General features: G+C 42.3%; 1 protein-coding gene across 23 annotated transcripts; it reads right to left on the reverse strand.

The window, feature by feature from the left end:
* Positions 1–174: 174 nt before the first annotated feature.
* Positions 175–14,318, reverse strand: LOC126982283 (zinc finger protein 184-like). 23 transcript variants are annotated; one of them, XR_007735022.1, is made up of 13 exons: positions 14,177–14,318; positions 10,926–11,055; positions 9,539–9,676; positions 8,511–8,670; positions 7,823–8,106; positions 7,197–7,490; positions 5,662–5,925; positions 4,770–4,887; positions 3,159–4,464; positions 2,943–3,086; positions 1,910–2,870; positions 1,742–1,823; positions 175–1,657 (listed from the first exon to the last, which is right to left on the reverse strand). XR_007735022.1 is itself a non-coding variant. In XM_050834280.1 (9 exons), exons 2-9 carry the CDS (start codon positions 11,004–11,006, stop codon positions 4,214–4,216), a joined length of 1,590 nt encoding a protein of 529 aa, XP_050690237.1. In that variant the 5' UTR covers positions 11,007–11,055; positions 14,177–14,318; the 3' UTR covers positions 3,093–4,213. The 23 variants fall into 23 exon arrangements, 1 of the variants encoding a protein (XP_050690237.1); XR_007735019.1 differs by having other exon boundaries at positions 175–1,632; positions 1,717–1,823; XR_007735020.1 differs by having other exon boundaries at positions 175–1,632; positions 1,717–1,784; positions 1,867–2,870.
* Between the last annotated feature and the right edge of the window lie 1,349 nt (positions 14,319–15,667).

A 15,667-nucleotide genomic window follows, 5' to 3' on the forward strand; every position in this document is an offset into this window, starting at 1 on the left:
TATGTCGCTTTACCGTGTACCAGCGACGGGCCAAATTTGTGGCTTTACCGTGTACCAGCGACGGGCCAAATTTGTGGCTTTACCGTGTACCAGCGATGGGCCGTGTACCAGCGATGGGCCAAATTTGTGGCTTTACCGTGTACCAGCGACGGGCCAAATTTGTGGCTTTACCAGCGACTGTCCAAATTTGTGGCTTTACCGTGTACCAGCGACGGGCCAAATTTGTGGCTTTACCGTGTACCAGCGACGGGCCAAATTTGTGGCTTTACCGTGTACCAGCGATGGGCCAAATTTGTGGCTTTACCGTGTACCAGCGACGAGCCAAATTTGTGGCTTTACCGTGTACCAGCGACAGGCCAAATTTGTGGCTTTACCGTGTACCAGCGACGGGCCAAATTTGTGGCTTTACCGTGTACCAGCGACGGGCCAAATTTGTGGCTTTACCGTGTACCAACGACGGGCCAAATTTTTCCCATGATATAAACTGATCACAAATACATTGATATATATTATGAAATGGTTTGCGTGAGTGATGATTTTTTCTCAATATTCTCACTTAGAGGGACCTTTAAGAAACATGATCCCCGCAGCTACCGGGTTAAACTTATCAAAGGGAGATATTTGCCATTGATTCCACACCATTCCAAGAGGTAATGATAATGAGAAAAAGATATACATTAATGATAAATATAAGCTATGGTTAATTAATATGAGGAATTCTAATGTGAGGACTAATTGGAGTAGTGAACAAACCCTACTTCTATTCAGACACGGAATGAGGACGGAACATGATTGGGAAGTATGAGAAACAAACTATAAATCAAACAAGTGTGAAAAGATTAAAACAGTCTTGGCGTTAGAAGCTCCCAGGCCTTAGCACCAAGTATATGTATATAGCGAGTTTGTGCGGCCATTCGCAACATCACAGTCTGCGCCAATGATACAGTCGTCCCTCAAATAGTACGGTTTCCAATTCGGTTTTGGTTTTATGTGGATTTTCATAGAAGGTTTTTTTAGGATTTTTTAATTTCCCGATGAGCACGAAATTTAAAAATCCTAAAAAGATCTTCCATGACACAACGTATAAAACTGAAACCGAACTATTGGAAACCGTACTATTTGAAGGACGATCGTAATAAGAATAAATAAATAAATCAAACATAATAGTAGGAGTGGGTGAGGATGTTCTGTGATAAAAGAATAGTAGTAGTAGTAGTAGTAGTAGTAGTATTGGACGTCATTTTAGATATTTTTTTTTATAGTAGAAACGGCAAAAAAAATATAATAATAATAAAGTAAAATAAATCGGACAGCTTGAAACCAACTTCATCGATGACTCATAACTTTGTGAGCTTAAACAAATTTACAGTGTTCATCGTTTTGCATCAACCATTCCAATCACAAAAAAAACAAAGAAAACTTAGCACTAATATAAACGAAATAGTCAAAACCAGATTATCACTTTATTTTAACTTTACTCTCTATGTTTCTGCTCAGTTTTCCTTTTTCTGATAAGTATAAACTGGTATGGTGCGTACAAACTGACATATACTTAAACTTGAGCCTGATGGGAAACTGACTTATCCCTCCTGCTCTCTATACTTAAACTTGAGCCTGATGGGAAACTTCTATCTGTCTCTCTTTTTTACAGTTCAACCTTCCCCTGACTGATCCCTCTCTCTATGCTTAAACTTGAGCCTGATGGGAAACTTCTACTTGTCTGTCTCTCTTACAGTGCAACCTTCCCCTGACTGATCCCTTCCTCTCTATACTTAAACTTGAGCCTGATGGGAAACTCCTATTTGTCTCTTTTACAGTTCAACCTTCCCCTGACTGATCCCTCTCTCTCTATACTTAAACTTGAACCTGATGGGAAACTTCTATTTGTCTCTCTCTTTTACAGTGCAACCTTCCCCAGACTGATCCCTCCCTCTCTATACTTAAACTTGAACCTGATGGGAAACTTCTATTTGTCTCTCTCTCTTTTACAGTGCAACCTTCCCCAGACTGATCCCTCTCTCTATATATTTATTTCTTCCTCTCTCCTCTCTCTCACCATCACATCTCTCTCGTTACTAGACCAATGACACAACCCACAATTTTAACGCAATCACAAATATGGCATCAAGAATTGTCAAGTTAATGTACACTTAAAAAATACATAATTGACTGAAAATATGGACTAATTGTTAATGATTAAGTGTATGAGTTGAAAATGTTGACTTTGTTTTATAGTTATTAAGAACCCTAATAATAAAATAGTAATATGCATCCAATATACGTATAATATATTTCACCCCAAAACAGTAAGCAAATTATGTACTGCGATAGGCAATTATTTATTTAAGCAACAATATATATATACTCTCATCTGATGATAAATGATAAAAAAAAAAAAACTCTTTGATTACACTATAAACATCATCATCATCTTAATAATGTGGTCAGTAAAACAATTATCACAACACATTTTGATTGACTGACTGACCCGCCGACTGACTGAGCGGGCGAGTGGCAGATTCTGATTGATATGACACGGAACACACACCAATTAAGAACGACAGTATGGCAGCGACCTAACCGATCAACCACCCAACCGGCACAGCGAACATCACATCACGTCACCAAATCACATCGTCCCATCACCTCATCTTCTACTTCTCTCATTTGACATCCTTATTTTCCCTCATCGTGTTTTCCGTTCGTGTTTTCAGTTACGGAGAACTCAGCGATGGGTTAAACAGTTTATCATCAATTCCTATCTTCATTTAAGGAGAACACAGCGATGGGTTAAACACCTTACCATCAATCCCTATCATGTTTTCAATTCATATTTTCAGTTACGGAAAACACAGCGATGGGTTAAACAGCTTACCATCAATCCCTATCATGTTTTCAATTCATATTTTCAGTTACGGAGAATTCAGCGATGGGTTAAACACCTTACCATCAATCCCTTTCGTGTTTTCAATTCATATTTTCATTTAAGGAGAACACAGCGATGGGTTAAACAGCTTATCATCAATCCCTATCATGTTTTCAATTCATATTTTCAGTTAAGGAGAACACAGCGATGGGTTAAACAGCTTACCATCAATCCCTTTCGTGTTTTCAATTCATATTTTCAGTTAAGGAGAACACAGCGATGGGTTAAACACCTTACCATCAATCCCTATCATGTTTTCAATTCGTATTTTCAGTTAAGGAGAACACAGCGATGGGTTAAACACCTTACCATCAATCCCTATCATGTTTTCAATTCGTATTTTCACTTAAGGAGAAAATGGCGATGAGTAAAGAATCTAAACATCATGGCATATCACCACACATCATCATTTCATCACCTTACCCTCGGCACAAACACCTTTTCAATTATCTTATTTTCAATCACGGAGGATATGGCCACGGATAAACCCGATCAACCACAGTGGCATGGCATAGAATAGCATCACATTATATCACATCACCTCGTCACTTATCGTTGTCGTCACATCGCCGGACGAATTCATCTATTTTCACTAAAGAGGAAAAAGGGTGATGGATGGACGAGCCGGCCGGCCAGTGTAGCGTAACATGAGCGTAACATCCCATCCCATCACGTCATCTCGAGTCACCCACACTCAGCTAATTCATTAAGTCACGGCCGTTCGTACTTGACTTTATTTTTACGGTAAGGGAGTCTGGCAGGTCAAGGGCACAGCAGAAAGAAAACCCGCTACCATCATAACACACATACAAGCAGTAGTTATGTGTGTGTGGGGGGGAGGGGGGCTTGGGGGGGGGTCCCTTAACAGCTTCCTCAGGTATATGAAAATGAAAGAAAAGAAGAAATTGAAAACGGAAGAAAATATTAAGAGTAAACAAAGTGAGTGTTGAATTACGTTAGCGAGGTGTCTAGAAGCTCCCATCTTGAAGGAATTTAAGTTTACCATAAGGAGGAAATACACATGAAAGGAGAACGGGACCAGGCTTAAGGAAATAGCTGGCTGGCGGGATTAAAAACAGATCACACGGCATGACTCGCATAGACTTTTCAATCACTTTCATGTAAGAAGAATATGGCAACGGATGAATGCACCAAACCACTGACATAGCATAACATCACATCACATCGTTGCGAACCCTCACCGGCCAGAACATTTTCACCTCCTTCAAAAACCCGAGAAAACGACGCCAAACTCGCCGACACCACATCACGGGCTCACGTCACCACCTACACGTTATCATCGGAGAAGTTAAGTTGCACGAGCATTGGCGGGGCGCTCTGGGAGGCCTCGTCGGTCATCTTGGAGGTGTCGTGCGCACTCTTGATGTGGTGACGGAGGCTCTGCTTGTGTTTGAACTCCTTGGAACACCAGCGACAGGAGAAGCGCTTGTAGTCGGAGTGAACAGCCATGTGCTCCCCGATATACTCCTTGCGCGAGAAGGTCTTCCCACACACATCGCAGGAGTATGGCCGCTCCCCTGTATATGGTGAGGGGGTTAGGAACAATGGTGGTGGTGGTGAGGTAGTTAGGAATAATGGTGGTGATGGTTGCAGTAGTGATGACGTTAGTGGTGGTGGTGTGATGATGATGGTGGTGGTGATACGGATATTGAAAGGAAAGATGTGGCCCACGCAAGCTCCACAATACAGAGATCAAACAAAAATTCTATATGTCTAATATTAATATAAAAACAGTATTAAAGAATTTGGTGGAATCTAGGAGTAGAATTTCATCCTATTTCCACTCTCCTATCTGTGCATGTATTAACTTGTGTGCACTGACCTGTGTGCGTTCGTCTGTGTACGTTGAGGTTGTCGCGGCGTGAGAAGTTCTTGCCACACTCGTCACAGGTGTACGGCGCCTCACCGGTGTGCAGCTTCACGTGTTCCGTCAGCCGGTCCTGTCATGGGGCGGCAGAACACTTGGTTATATTAAATCAGACTGCATTATGTTAAAAGCCTTCTGCAGTCTTTATCTACATGATGGGCTATTACAGGTTACGGCTACTGTAATAAAATATTTCAAGACTCCATATTATCTAGAGATAGTGATGCGCCAATGCCAGCAAAATGTCAGGCATGACTCCTTCCCTTGTGGCTGCACCAAGCCCAGGGCTTTGCCACATCTCTCAAGCTCTCTTAACAATCCTGCCACCCACCTCTGAGTGGTGCACACAAAGTGTCTCTCGTTCACTTACCCAGTGGCATAATACAGGAAGGTATGTCCCCGGGCATCACAAGGCTCATCAATGTATACCTACTTCATCTTGGCTTTCATATTTCAAGCAAACTTTTCCCACATTTTTATCCTTTAGTTTTTATTTGAAAATAAAAATCAGAAATCTGATTTCCATTTTCAGAACAGATACAAAACCTTGATTCAGCTATCCAATCACTGCATCAGCCTGCCCGTCAGGTCACCTACACCCTCAACAGCTCCACTGTTAAACTCACACCTCAAGAGCTAGGTCATTAATGCCAGACACAGAACGATGTGTTGGCTACCCAGGGCATGCACACAACGCCCATCTCCAAATGTTCTAGCATCTCCGATTACTACTCCACCATCAGGTGAAGATGGTTGACACATACAAGGACACAAAAAGCATTTCAAAACCAAACTAAATTGAAGAAAATGGACACAAACCTGCATCATCCGCGTCCCTAAGACCCACCTTGCGCGTGAACGTCTTCTCACAGGTCGGGCAGGTGAAGGACTGGCGGGTGTGGTGCGTGGCAATGTGGCGCTGGAGATTGGAGCGCGTGGTCAGCAGCTTGAGGCAGAAGGGACACTGCTGGGCGTTGATGCGTGACGAGCCTTCCCTCTGGCCGTTCGAGACCATGGAGTTGTCGTCGTACTGGAACATCTCCCGGTACTCCTTGGCATCGCTGGAGTTCTCGTTGGTGTTCTCGGTGCACATGACCTCGAGGAAGCTGGCCTGGGGGGTGACGGCGATTAAGGTTTTTTTTTTATAACAAAGGATGCGGCTCAAGGGCAACAAAAAGAGTAAAAAAAAAAAAAAAAGCCTGCTACTCGCCACTCCCACAAAAGTAAAAAATAGAGTAGCCAAAACAGAGGTCAATTTTGGGTGGAGAGGTGTATGTGGTTAAGGATTATGGTGGTTGAGGGTAATCATATTAGGGCTTTTAATTCTTGACCTCTGTGTGGACTTTCTTTCCTCTCTACTTTTCCTATCCTTAAAACACCAAACCTAATAAACCTAATCACTTTCGGTTCTCACATCAGCTGTTTCTATAGGTCAAAGAGGGGGTCAGTCGGGTTCTAATGAGTGTTTCTTTAGGTTCATTGTACAGAGGAAGGGTCAGACTACCACCAGGGCCATAAGACTGCTCCTGGAAATGCCCGAAACTCCTACGAAAGCCTTGTCAGATGTGTTTCTTTAGGTTCATGGTACAGAAGAAGGGTCAGACTACCACCAGGGCCATAAAACTACTGGAAATGCCCAAAACTCCTACGAAAGCCTTGTCAGATGTGTTTCTTCAGGTTCATGGTACAGAAGAAGGGTCAGACTACCACCAGGGCCATAAGACTGCTCCTGGAAATGCCCAAAACTCCTACGAAAGCCTTGTTAAATGTGTGTTTCTTAGGTTCACAGTACAGAGGAAGGGTCAAACTACCACCAGGGTCATTAAACTACCCCTGGAAATGCCCTAAACTCATGAAAGCCTTGTCAAATGTGCGTTTCTTCAGGTTCATGGTACAGAAGAAGGGTCACACTACCACCAGGGTCATTAAACTACCCCTGGAAATGCCCCAAAACTCACGAAAGCCTTGTCAAATGTGCGTTTTGTTAGGTTCATGGTACAGAAGAAGGGTCAGACTACCACCAGGGCCATAAAACTACTCCTGGAAATGCCCGAAAACTCACGAAAGCCTTGTCAAATGTGCGTTTCGTTAGGTTCATGGTACAGAAGAAGGGTCACACTACCACCAGGGCCATAAAACTACTCCTGGAAATGCCCCAAAACTCACGAAAGCCTTGTCAAATGTGCGTTTCTTCAGGTTCATGGTACAGAAGAAGGCTCACACTACCACCAGGGCCATTAAACTACCCCTGGAAATGCCCTAAACTCATGAAAGCCTTGTCAAATGTGTGTTCTCGGGCTATGAAATGTCTTATAATACAACCCACTGAGGAAATAAACGAATACACAACATAAAATAACAATACAAGGCAATCAGTGTTACCAGATTGGGGTCCTTCGATGTCGGGTTATCCTCGTTGCTCTCTCCCTCTTCTCTACTCTCCTCATTCAAGTCCTCCTCCTCGTCCTCTTCCTCCTCCTTCTTCACATCGCATCCATGTTCGCTCTCCTCGAAGCCCTCAAACTCCTCCTCCTCCTCCTCTGCCTCCTTCGAGCTGTCCGGGGCCTTGTTATCCTCGCCTGGCTCTGGTTTGTCCTCCTGTTCCTCCTCCTCCTCCTCTACAGGCTCCTCCTTGATGTTTACTTTGTCCTCGTCGCTGTAAGGGTTGCCGAGAAGCTGGAAAAGAATTAGGGTTGTTGAGTTTTGTTTTGGTTATGTTATTTTATTTTATTTATTTATTATTTTTAGTTTGTCTTCGTAGTGTAAATGTATAACCTGTAAAAGTATTAGGGTTGTTGATTTTTTTTATTTATCTTTCTTTTCTTATTCCTTTTTTTCTTCATTCATTTCTTAGTTTTAACTTTATATTATTTATTTTGGCAATGGTGATAAGCCCCTGTTACTGAAGGTGCAGGTAAACATTCATATTATTAACAAGTATTATCATTATCATATATTATTACTATTAGTTTTTGAACACACACACACACACACACACACACACACACCTGGTCCTGTCCATTGTGTCGGGGGTACCAGGGCGCGTAACCAATGCCTCTGTAGCCCCAGCCCGCCAGTGGGAGACCCTCAGACTGGCACTCTTGGCTGCAGGTCTCCTCGGCACCCTCCTCCTGTGGCACTCTCTCGCCCTCCTGAGGCTCATCGTTCGGCGGGGGCTCGGAGGGGGAGTCTGGAGCCCCCCGCCGGACGTGCTTCTGAGGGGAGGTGGCGGAGGCGTTGGACTGGTTCTCCTCATCGGTGCTCTTCCGCTTGAGGCCTGGATGGATGGGTTCTGGGAGGGGTGGAGGGTGGAGGTAAATGTCCTTTCCTACACACCAAAGTAAAGGTAAAATGTAAAGTTGGGGTAAATTGTTAAGTTGTGGTAAAAAAAATTCTGGGGTAAATTTTTTTCTGGGGTAAAATGTAAAGTTGGGGTAATTTTTTTTCTGGGGTAAAATGTAAAGCTGGGGTAAATTTTTTTCTGAGGTAAAATGTAAAGTTGGGGTAAAAAATTTTCTGGGGTAAAATGTAAAGTTGGGGTAAATTTTTTTCTGGGGTAAAATGTAAAGTTGGGGTAAATTTTTTTCTGGGGTAAAATGTAAAGTTGGGGACGTACGCTATAGCTCCACTTGGCTCCTGTGCTCAACTCCATTTCTATAATCCCCGCTACACAATAAAACCCTAGTATAAACTCACTGGTGGAGGGAGTGCCGCGGAAGTGGTCCGGTATGATGAGGCCCTTAACTTGAAGCCCCTCGGCGGTGTGCAGGAGCGACGCCAGGCTGGAGTGTGCAACCTTGACCGTCCCCGCGTACATGTAGTCCAGGATGGCCTCAAGGTCCTCCTTCGGCACATCCTATAGACACACACACACACAATCAAACACACACACACTCAGGCATATACACAAGACTAAGTGGGGATGCAGTATCGGCGAAGAGTGTGCATAACTTTAACCCGGTAGCAGCGACGGGCCAAATTTGTGCCATGATATAAACCCCCAAAAATAGATGATACATAATCTGATCATAAATGCTTTGATTTATATTATGAAATGGTTTGTGTGAGGGGTGATTTTTTCTCATTTTTCTCGCTTGAAGGGACCATTAAGAAACATGATCCCCGCTGCTACCGGGTTAAGGAAAACTGGATAAATACAGATATGGAGATGGGACCACACGAACGCTCCAGGCCCTGTAAAACTACACCTAGGTAAATAACATTAGTTTAAGGATTTCCGGTAATTTTCCTGTATATACATGTAGTTACAGTGCATTAATTTTGTACTAAAAAATTTATTAATATATCAGTCTATTTATTTACTATCTATATATGTCTATCTATATAACTATCTACTTGTCTATAGCAATTTTCTTGTAGTATAGTTTTTTAGGCAATTTTTATAGTGGCGCCATTTATGCTTGTAATGCATTTTTAGTCAATCTCTGTTTATTAAGTATCTATATAACATCTGTAGAATATAGTTTTAATACAGTTCTATTCAAAAATATCTCTTTAACCCTATCAATGTCTGTCTATTTGCTTATCAATCTAAATAACTGTCTACTTATATATCCATCACAATTTCCCTGTAGAATAATTGTAATACATTTGAACATTTTTTTCAGTAAACAAAGCATATCGAGGAAAAAAAATATACAAAAAACTCGCCAACTGTAATACTTGGTCATATATATTAGAACTTTTGGTAGTCATCAGCGCACCTTCAGGTAGAGGATTGGGTGTTTGTTGGGATGGGCGCACAGCATGACCCTGAGGTATTCACTGCAGGCGGACAGCACGAACTTGTGGGCCGGGTACAGCCGCCCCCCACACGCAATGGTGACGTCTGAGTAGGTCTCCTGAAAGCAATGAACATGCAGATAAAACACCCCTTTCTCACTAACCACAGCTTTTATTAACCCGTCCGCTGCAATTGACACGGATTTGGCCATCACTTGTAGCCTGGTAACAAATAGTCCTAGGTCTTTCTCTGCCTCTGTGGTGGAAAGTGGAGTGTTTCCCATGTGGTATTGGTATGCTGGATATCCCTTCACTGGTAGCCTGGTAACATACACTCCCAGGTCTTTCTCTGCCTCTGTGGTGGATAGTGGAGTGTTTCCCATGTGGTATAGGTATGCTGGATATCCCTTCACTGGTAGCCTGGTAACATACAATCCCAGGTCTTTCTCTGCCTCTGTGGTGGATAGTGGAGTGTTTCCCATGTGGTATTGGTGTGCTGGATATCCCTTCACTGGTAGCCTGGTAACATACAATCCCAGGTCTTTCTCTGCCTCTGTGGTAGATAGTGGAGTGTTTCCCATGTGGTATTGGTATGCTGGATATCCCTTCACTGGTACCCTGGTAAAATACACTCCCAAGTCTTTCTCTGCCTCTGTAGTGGATAGTGGAGTGTTTCCCATGTGGTATTGGTATGCTGGATATCCCTTCACTGGTAGCCTGGTAACATACACTCCTAGGACTTTCTCTGCCTCTGTGGTGGATAGTGGAGTGTTTCCCATGTGGTATTGGTATGCTGGATATCCTCTCCCAAGGTGCAGGACTTTACATTTTTCTTCATTAAACTGTAGCAGCCACTTTTTGTTCCATTCATGTAGCTTGGTGAGGTTGTCTTGTAGGAAATCCGCAGCCAAGGGGTTAAGGGTTTTATGTGACAAAATGAAGACAAGAATATGTTTCCTGTTCTTTGCCTCTCAACCTTTCAGTCCAGTAGTGGGTAGTTAATCCTTGGAGAGTCTTGTTGTTTCTTCTAATACTGGTTAATTTTGCTTTTTCTTCTGCTCCAGGATTTTTTGTGACAGTTCTTTTATTCTAAATTCACAGATTCATGGGTATCTCATGAAAATTGTTTGTGGGCAGCTTGGTAGTTCACAAGATATCCTATAAATGTGATTCATACAGCAAGCAGCGAGTAGCAGGCTTTTTTTTATTATTGTTTCCTTTTTTTGTGTGCCCTTGAGCTGTCTCCTTTGTTGTAAAAAAAAAATAACTAGACCAAAAAAAATATATATACATGAGATATGAATAAATGCAAATGCTAAGCAATATAATGCCAAAATTAAGTGTTATCACATGTCACCTCACACACACCTCATTGCGAAGGTCTGAGAGGAGTGTAGCGAAGGTTGACAAGTGGTTGTTCCACCTTAGAGCCAGTAGTTCCCCCTCCATGCTGCTGAGTCTGCTGGGGCCCGGCTCAGGCAGGCAGCGCTCATTGCTCCTGGAACACAACTCACGTTAGGATCTGTGACTCAATCAGATTTGTGAAAATTGCCGTTCAAAAAATATTTAATGTGATAATTATCTTTGCAATAATTATTTTCATTATGCTTTATTTTGACTCAGTAGCTCATCATGTAACACACCCATTCCCTATCCTAGTTAATCACATTGACTCCCTTCAATACTTTCCTGCCAGTTAGTCTTTTCTGCAGTGGTTTCACTTTTTTAATCATTATTTCTAGGTACTGGTAGGTAATCAGTTAATCTAATACTATTTGCACATCCACAGATTCAAAGAAACCATTCTAACTTAAGTTCGGAAAGAGGCATTTTATGAAATGTCAAGAGATTTTAGTGTCATCCAAATATGTGAAATTAAGCAAAATGTCACATAGTATTTAGAGCTGAATTAATTATTTTAGCCATGATATGTCACTTTTCTTAGCAGCCATATGCTATTATTTTAGCAGCGATACATTACTAAGATTAAGGTGAGGTGCTGTTAGATTTTTAGTAGTTTTAACTAATTAAGAGGCGATGGGTCGCTATCCTCAGGGGAGATTGATTATCATTTTTGTGGTGATTGGTTACTATCCTTAATGGTGGTAGGTTATTATTTTAGAGAGACAGGTTACCATCTGCTGAGTTAACTAAGATTGGGTATGTCACAAATGCCACCCTGAGTCTTCCAGTGCACCGCAGTGTTTCCTGGTGAGATTTCCCTAACACTTTGCCATTTCCTGAGATAACATGTAAAAGTAACAGTTTTATATATTCTAGCCTTTTGGAAATTTAAAGTTACATTTCACTACATTACCCAACTTTTTGCAAAAGTTTGACATTTTGGGTTTGAGTATGACCCATCACAAATTCACAAGCTCCATCTCATTAGAATTGTTAATACCATACAATCATATTCATCAAGGAGAGTTCTTGTGTTAACTTTTATTTCAAGCTCAACCCCTTGACGAGACATGACCTCATTATTTTTTACTCCTGCATTGTTAAATAGCAAAATGACACTACCTAATGCAGCAGCCCTTCCTGTCATTCCTTCATACAAGATCAGGAGTCTGGCGAGGCTTGGAATCTCTTGAACAGACACTGCACAAAAAACCTTCCCTACTATATTTGCGAGGGAGATTGGTCTGTAATTCTTAAGCTCCTGTCTACTCTTGTGTCCACCCTTATGTAGCAAAATCACTTTACATTCATTCATTCATTCCCTGTGAACCATATCAGCATATCCATGAGGTAATGAGATCCATGAGATGGTGTATCTTATAAATGCTATTACGAGTTGACTGCATATGACGCACTATCCAGCTCTTTCACTAGTACCTGTTTTTGTGTAAGTAATTATATACTGAGAGCTGGCGCATCTGCAGAGTGCTGGCTTCCTAGTACCCCCTCCTCATCATGTGGATTGTGGGGTCGGGAAGCCCACCAGGTGAGTAAACCAGGTGAGTACAAAGCTTCCTGAAGCCCCAATGCAAACACTGGTAACCAAAGGAGATAGAAAGGGCGTGAAGGAGCCATAAAAACGTGAAAAAGGTGTTCAATGGAGGACGCCCATAGTGGAAGAAGTAGTTAGATAAATGATGTATACAACAGAAAAGGAAAGGAATGCATGATGGAAACACGATAAAGAGATACATTAAACGTGCCTGAAGACTCTGTGCACGTCCCAGTAACCAAAAAACAGGCAGAAAGAGCGTAAAAAGACCACAAAATAGTCACAAAGCTTTTTTTCTGAAGACCCGATGTATATACTGATAACCAAAGGAGACAGAAAGGGCGTGAAGGAGCCATAAAAACATTAAAAAGGTGCTTAACGAGGAACGCCCATAGTGGAAGAAGTGGCTAGACTAATGGATAAATAATGTATACAACAGGAAAGGAAAGGAATGCACGATGTAAACACGATAAAGAGATACATTAAACGTGCCTGAAGACTCTGTGCACGTCCTAATGACCCCAAACAGGCAGAAAGTACATAAAAACACCACAAAATAGACATGGAAACCCCTACAGAGGCAAAACCACCACGGCAGGCCCTCAACAAACTCATAATGTAGCGATGCAGGTTAACACTCCTCACTTTAACCAGTACCCAAAAACAGGCAGAAAGAGCATAAAAACACCACAAAATAGACATGGAAACCCCCGCGGAGGCAAAACCACCACGGCAGGCCCTCAACAAAATCATAATGTAGCGATGCAGGTTAACACTCCTCACTTTAACCAGTACCCAAAAACAGGCAGAAAGAGCATAAAAACACCACAAAATAGACATGAAAACCCCTGCGGAGGCAAAACCACCATGGCAGGACCTCAACAAACTCATAATGTAGCCATGCAGGTTAACACTCCTCACTTTAACCAGTACCCAAAAACAGCCAGAAAGAGCGTAAAACCCACAAAATAGACATGAAAACCATGGAGGCAAAACCACCACGGCAGGACCTCACCAAACTCATAATGTAGCCATGCAGGTTAACACTCCTCACTTTAACCAGTACCCAAAAACAGTCAGAAAGATCATAAAAACACCACAAAATAGACATGAAAACCCCCGCGGAGGCAAAACCACCATGGCAGGACCTCAACAAACTCATAATGTAGCGATGCAGGTTAACACTCCTCACTTTAACCAGTACCCAAAAACAGGCAGAAAGAGCGTAAAAAACCCACAAAATAGACATGAAAACCCCTGCGGAGGCAAAACCACCATGGCAGGACCTCAACAAACTCATAATGTAGCGATGCAGGTTAACACTCCTCACTTTAACCAGTACCCAAAAACAGCCAGAAAGAGCATAAAAACACCACAAAATAGACATGAAAACCCCTGCGGAGGCAAAACCACCATGGCAGGACCTCAACAAACTCATAATGTAGCGATGCAGGTTAACACTCCTCACTTTAACCAGTACCCAAAAACAGGCAGAAAGAGCGTAAAAAACCCACAAAATAGGCATGAAAACCCCTGCGGAGGCAAAACCACCATGGCAGGACCTCAAGAAACTCATGATGTGGAGGAGCGGGTTAACACTCCTCATTTTAACCATTACCAAGGACACCTGCGGGGAAACCTTGGGACAATTAGATCTCCTCACCCTTCAGAGCCTACAGAGCCGCTGAGGAGGTGCAGGGCCTCGGGGGGGAGGAAATAGGGCGAGTTAAAGGCCAGCCAGCACGTGCAGCAGCAGCATGTAAACACAGCTGGGCCGCGTCCGGATGCCCGCGCGTGGCTTAGACTTAGATGAATAGTGAAGATTAGAGTGAATAGTGAAGATTATATAGTGAATAGTGTATTGTAGTGAGGGAGGATATTGAGGATGTCCGCGCGTGGCTTAGACTTAGATGAATAGTGAAGATTAGAGTGAATAGTGAAGATTATATAGTGAGTATAGTGTATTGTAGTGAGGGGGGATAGTGTATTGTATTGTAGAGAGGGAGGATATTGAGGATGCCCATGCGTGGCTTATAGACTTAAAGATAGTGAAGATTAGAGTGAATAGTGAAGATTATATAGTGAATAGTGTATTGTAGTGAGGGGGGATAGTGTATCGTAGTGAGGAAGGATATATAGTGTATTTTAGTGAGGAAGGGGAAAGATAGCGTATTAATTGTAGTGAAGGAGAGTGCATAATAGTCTGTGCTTCAATGAGGAAGAGGTATATAGGGTAGTGTACAGGGTGACCCAAAAGTCCCGCACCATAGGGGAATATATGACTTCTAATCAATTTGTAATCCCTATGGTGGTCTAGTGGTCAGCGTGCCTGCGGGGTAATGGGCTCCCTCCCACCACAGGCGAACAAGGGCCTATGTTACGGAGATGAGCACCGAGGCCACGCGCTACTACGGCGTATGCCCCCAACTTTACCTCAGGACTTTTGGGCCACCCTGTAGTGAGGAAGGATATTGTGTACCGTAGGGAGGATGGATATATAGTTTATTGTAGTGAGGAAGGATATATAGTTTATTGTAGTGAGGAAGGAAGGATATAGTGTACCGTAGGGATGATGGATATATAGTTTATTGTAGTGAGGGAGGATATATATAGTTTATTGTAGTGAGGGAGGATATATATAGTTTATTGTAGTGAGGGAGGATATATATAGTTTATTGTAGTGAGGAAGGATATATATAGTTTATTGTAGTGAGGGAGGATATATATAGTTTATTGTAGTGAGGGAGGATATATATAGTTTATTGTAGTGAGGAAGGATATATATAGTTTATTGTAGTGAGGAAGGAAGGATATAGTGTACGTATTGTGCTGAGGGAGGATATATCTTGATGGATCTTAATGCGCAGGGATAGGATTATAAATATATTAATTAATTTAATGGCGAGCAATAATATATACTTTACTCATTATGTCTTTACCTTCCTTATTGACATCTTTCAGACTCTCCCAAAGATATATAAAAACTAAAATAATGTTCCCTAATAAGATATACGTAATAATGGTGATCAAAATTCGCCGTTGTGGTCATGGAGACGGTGTTCGGATGTCCTCCTCGATCGTTGCCCTGTGTAGCCGAACCTGATTGATTATTAGAACACATAAATGATAAAACAGGCTGCCATTACAGTTTATA

Source organism: Eriocheir sinensis, chromosome 50 (genome assembly GCF_024679095.1).
Source record: "Eriocheir sinensis breed Jianghai 21 chromosome 50, ASM2467909v1, whole genome shotgun sequence".
NCBI classification, from domain to species: domain Eukaryota; kingdom Metazoa; phylum Arthropoda; class Malacostraca; order Decapoda; family Varunidae; genus Eriocheir; species Eriocheir sinensis.

Coding starts and splice junctions, on each gene's coding strand:
- LOC126982283 (XM_050834280.1), bottom strand. CDS start 11,006: ATGGAGGGGGAACTACTGGCTCTAAGGTGGAACAACCACTTGTCAACC. Junction 4,888..5,661: donor AGAAGACGTTCACGCGCAAG/GTGGGTCTTAGG, acceptor GCCCCATGACAG/GACCGGCTGACGGAACACGT. Junction 4,465..4,769: donor ACACAGACGAACGCACACAG/GTCAGTGCACAC, acceptor CACCATATACAG/GGGAGCGGCCATACTCCTGC.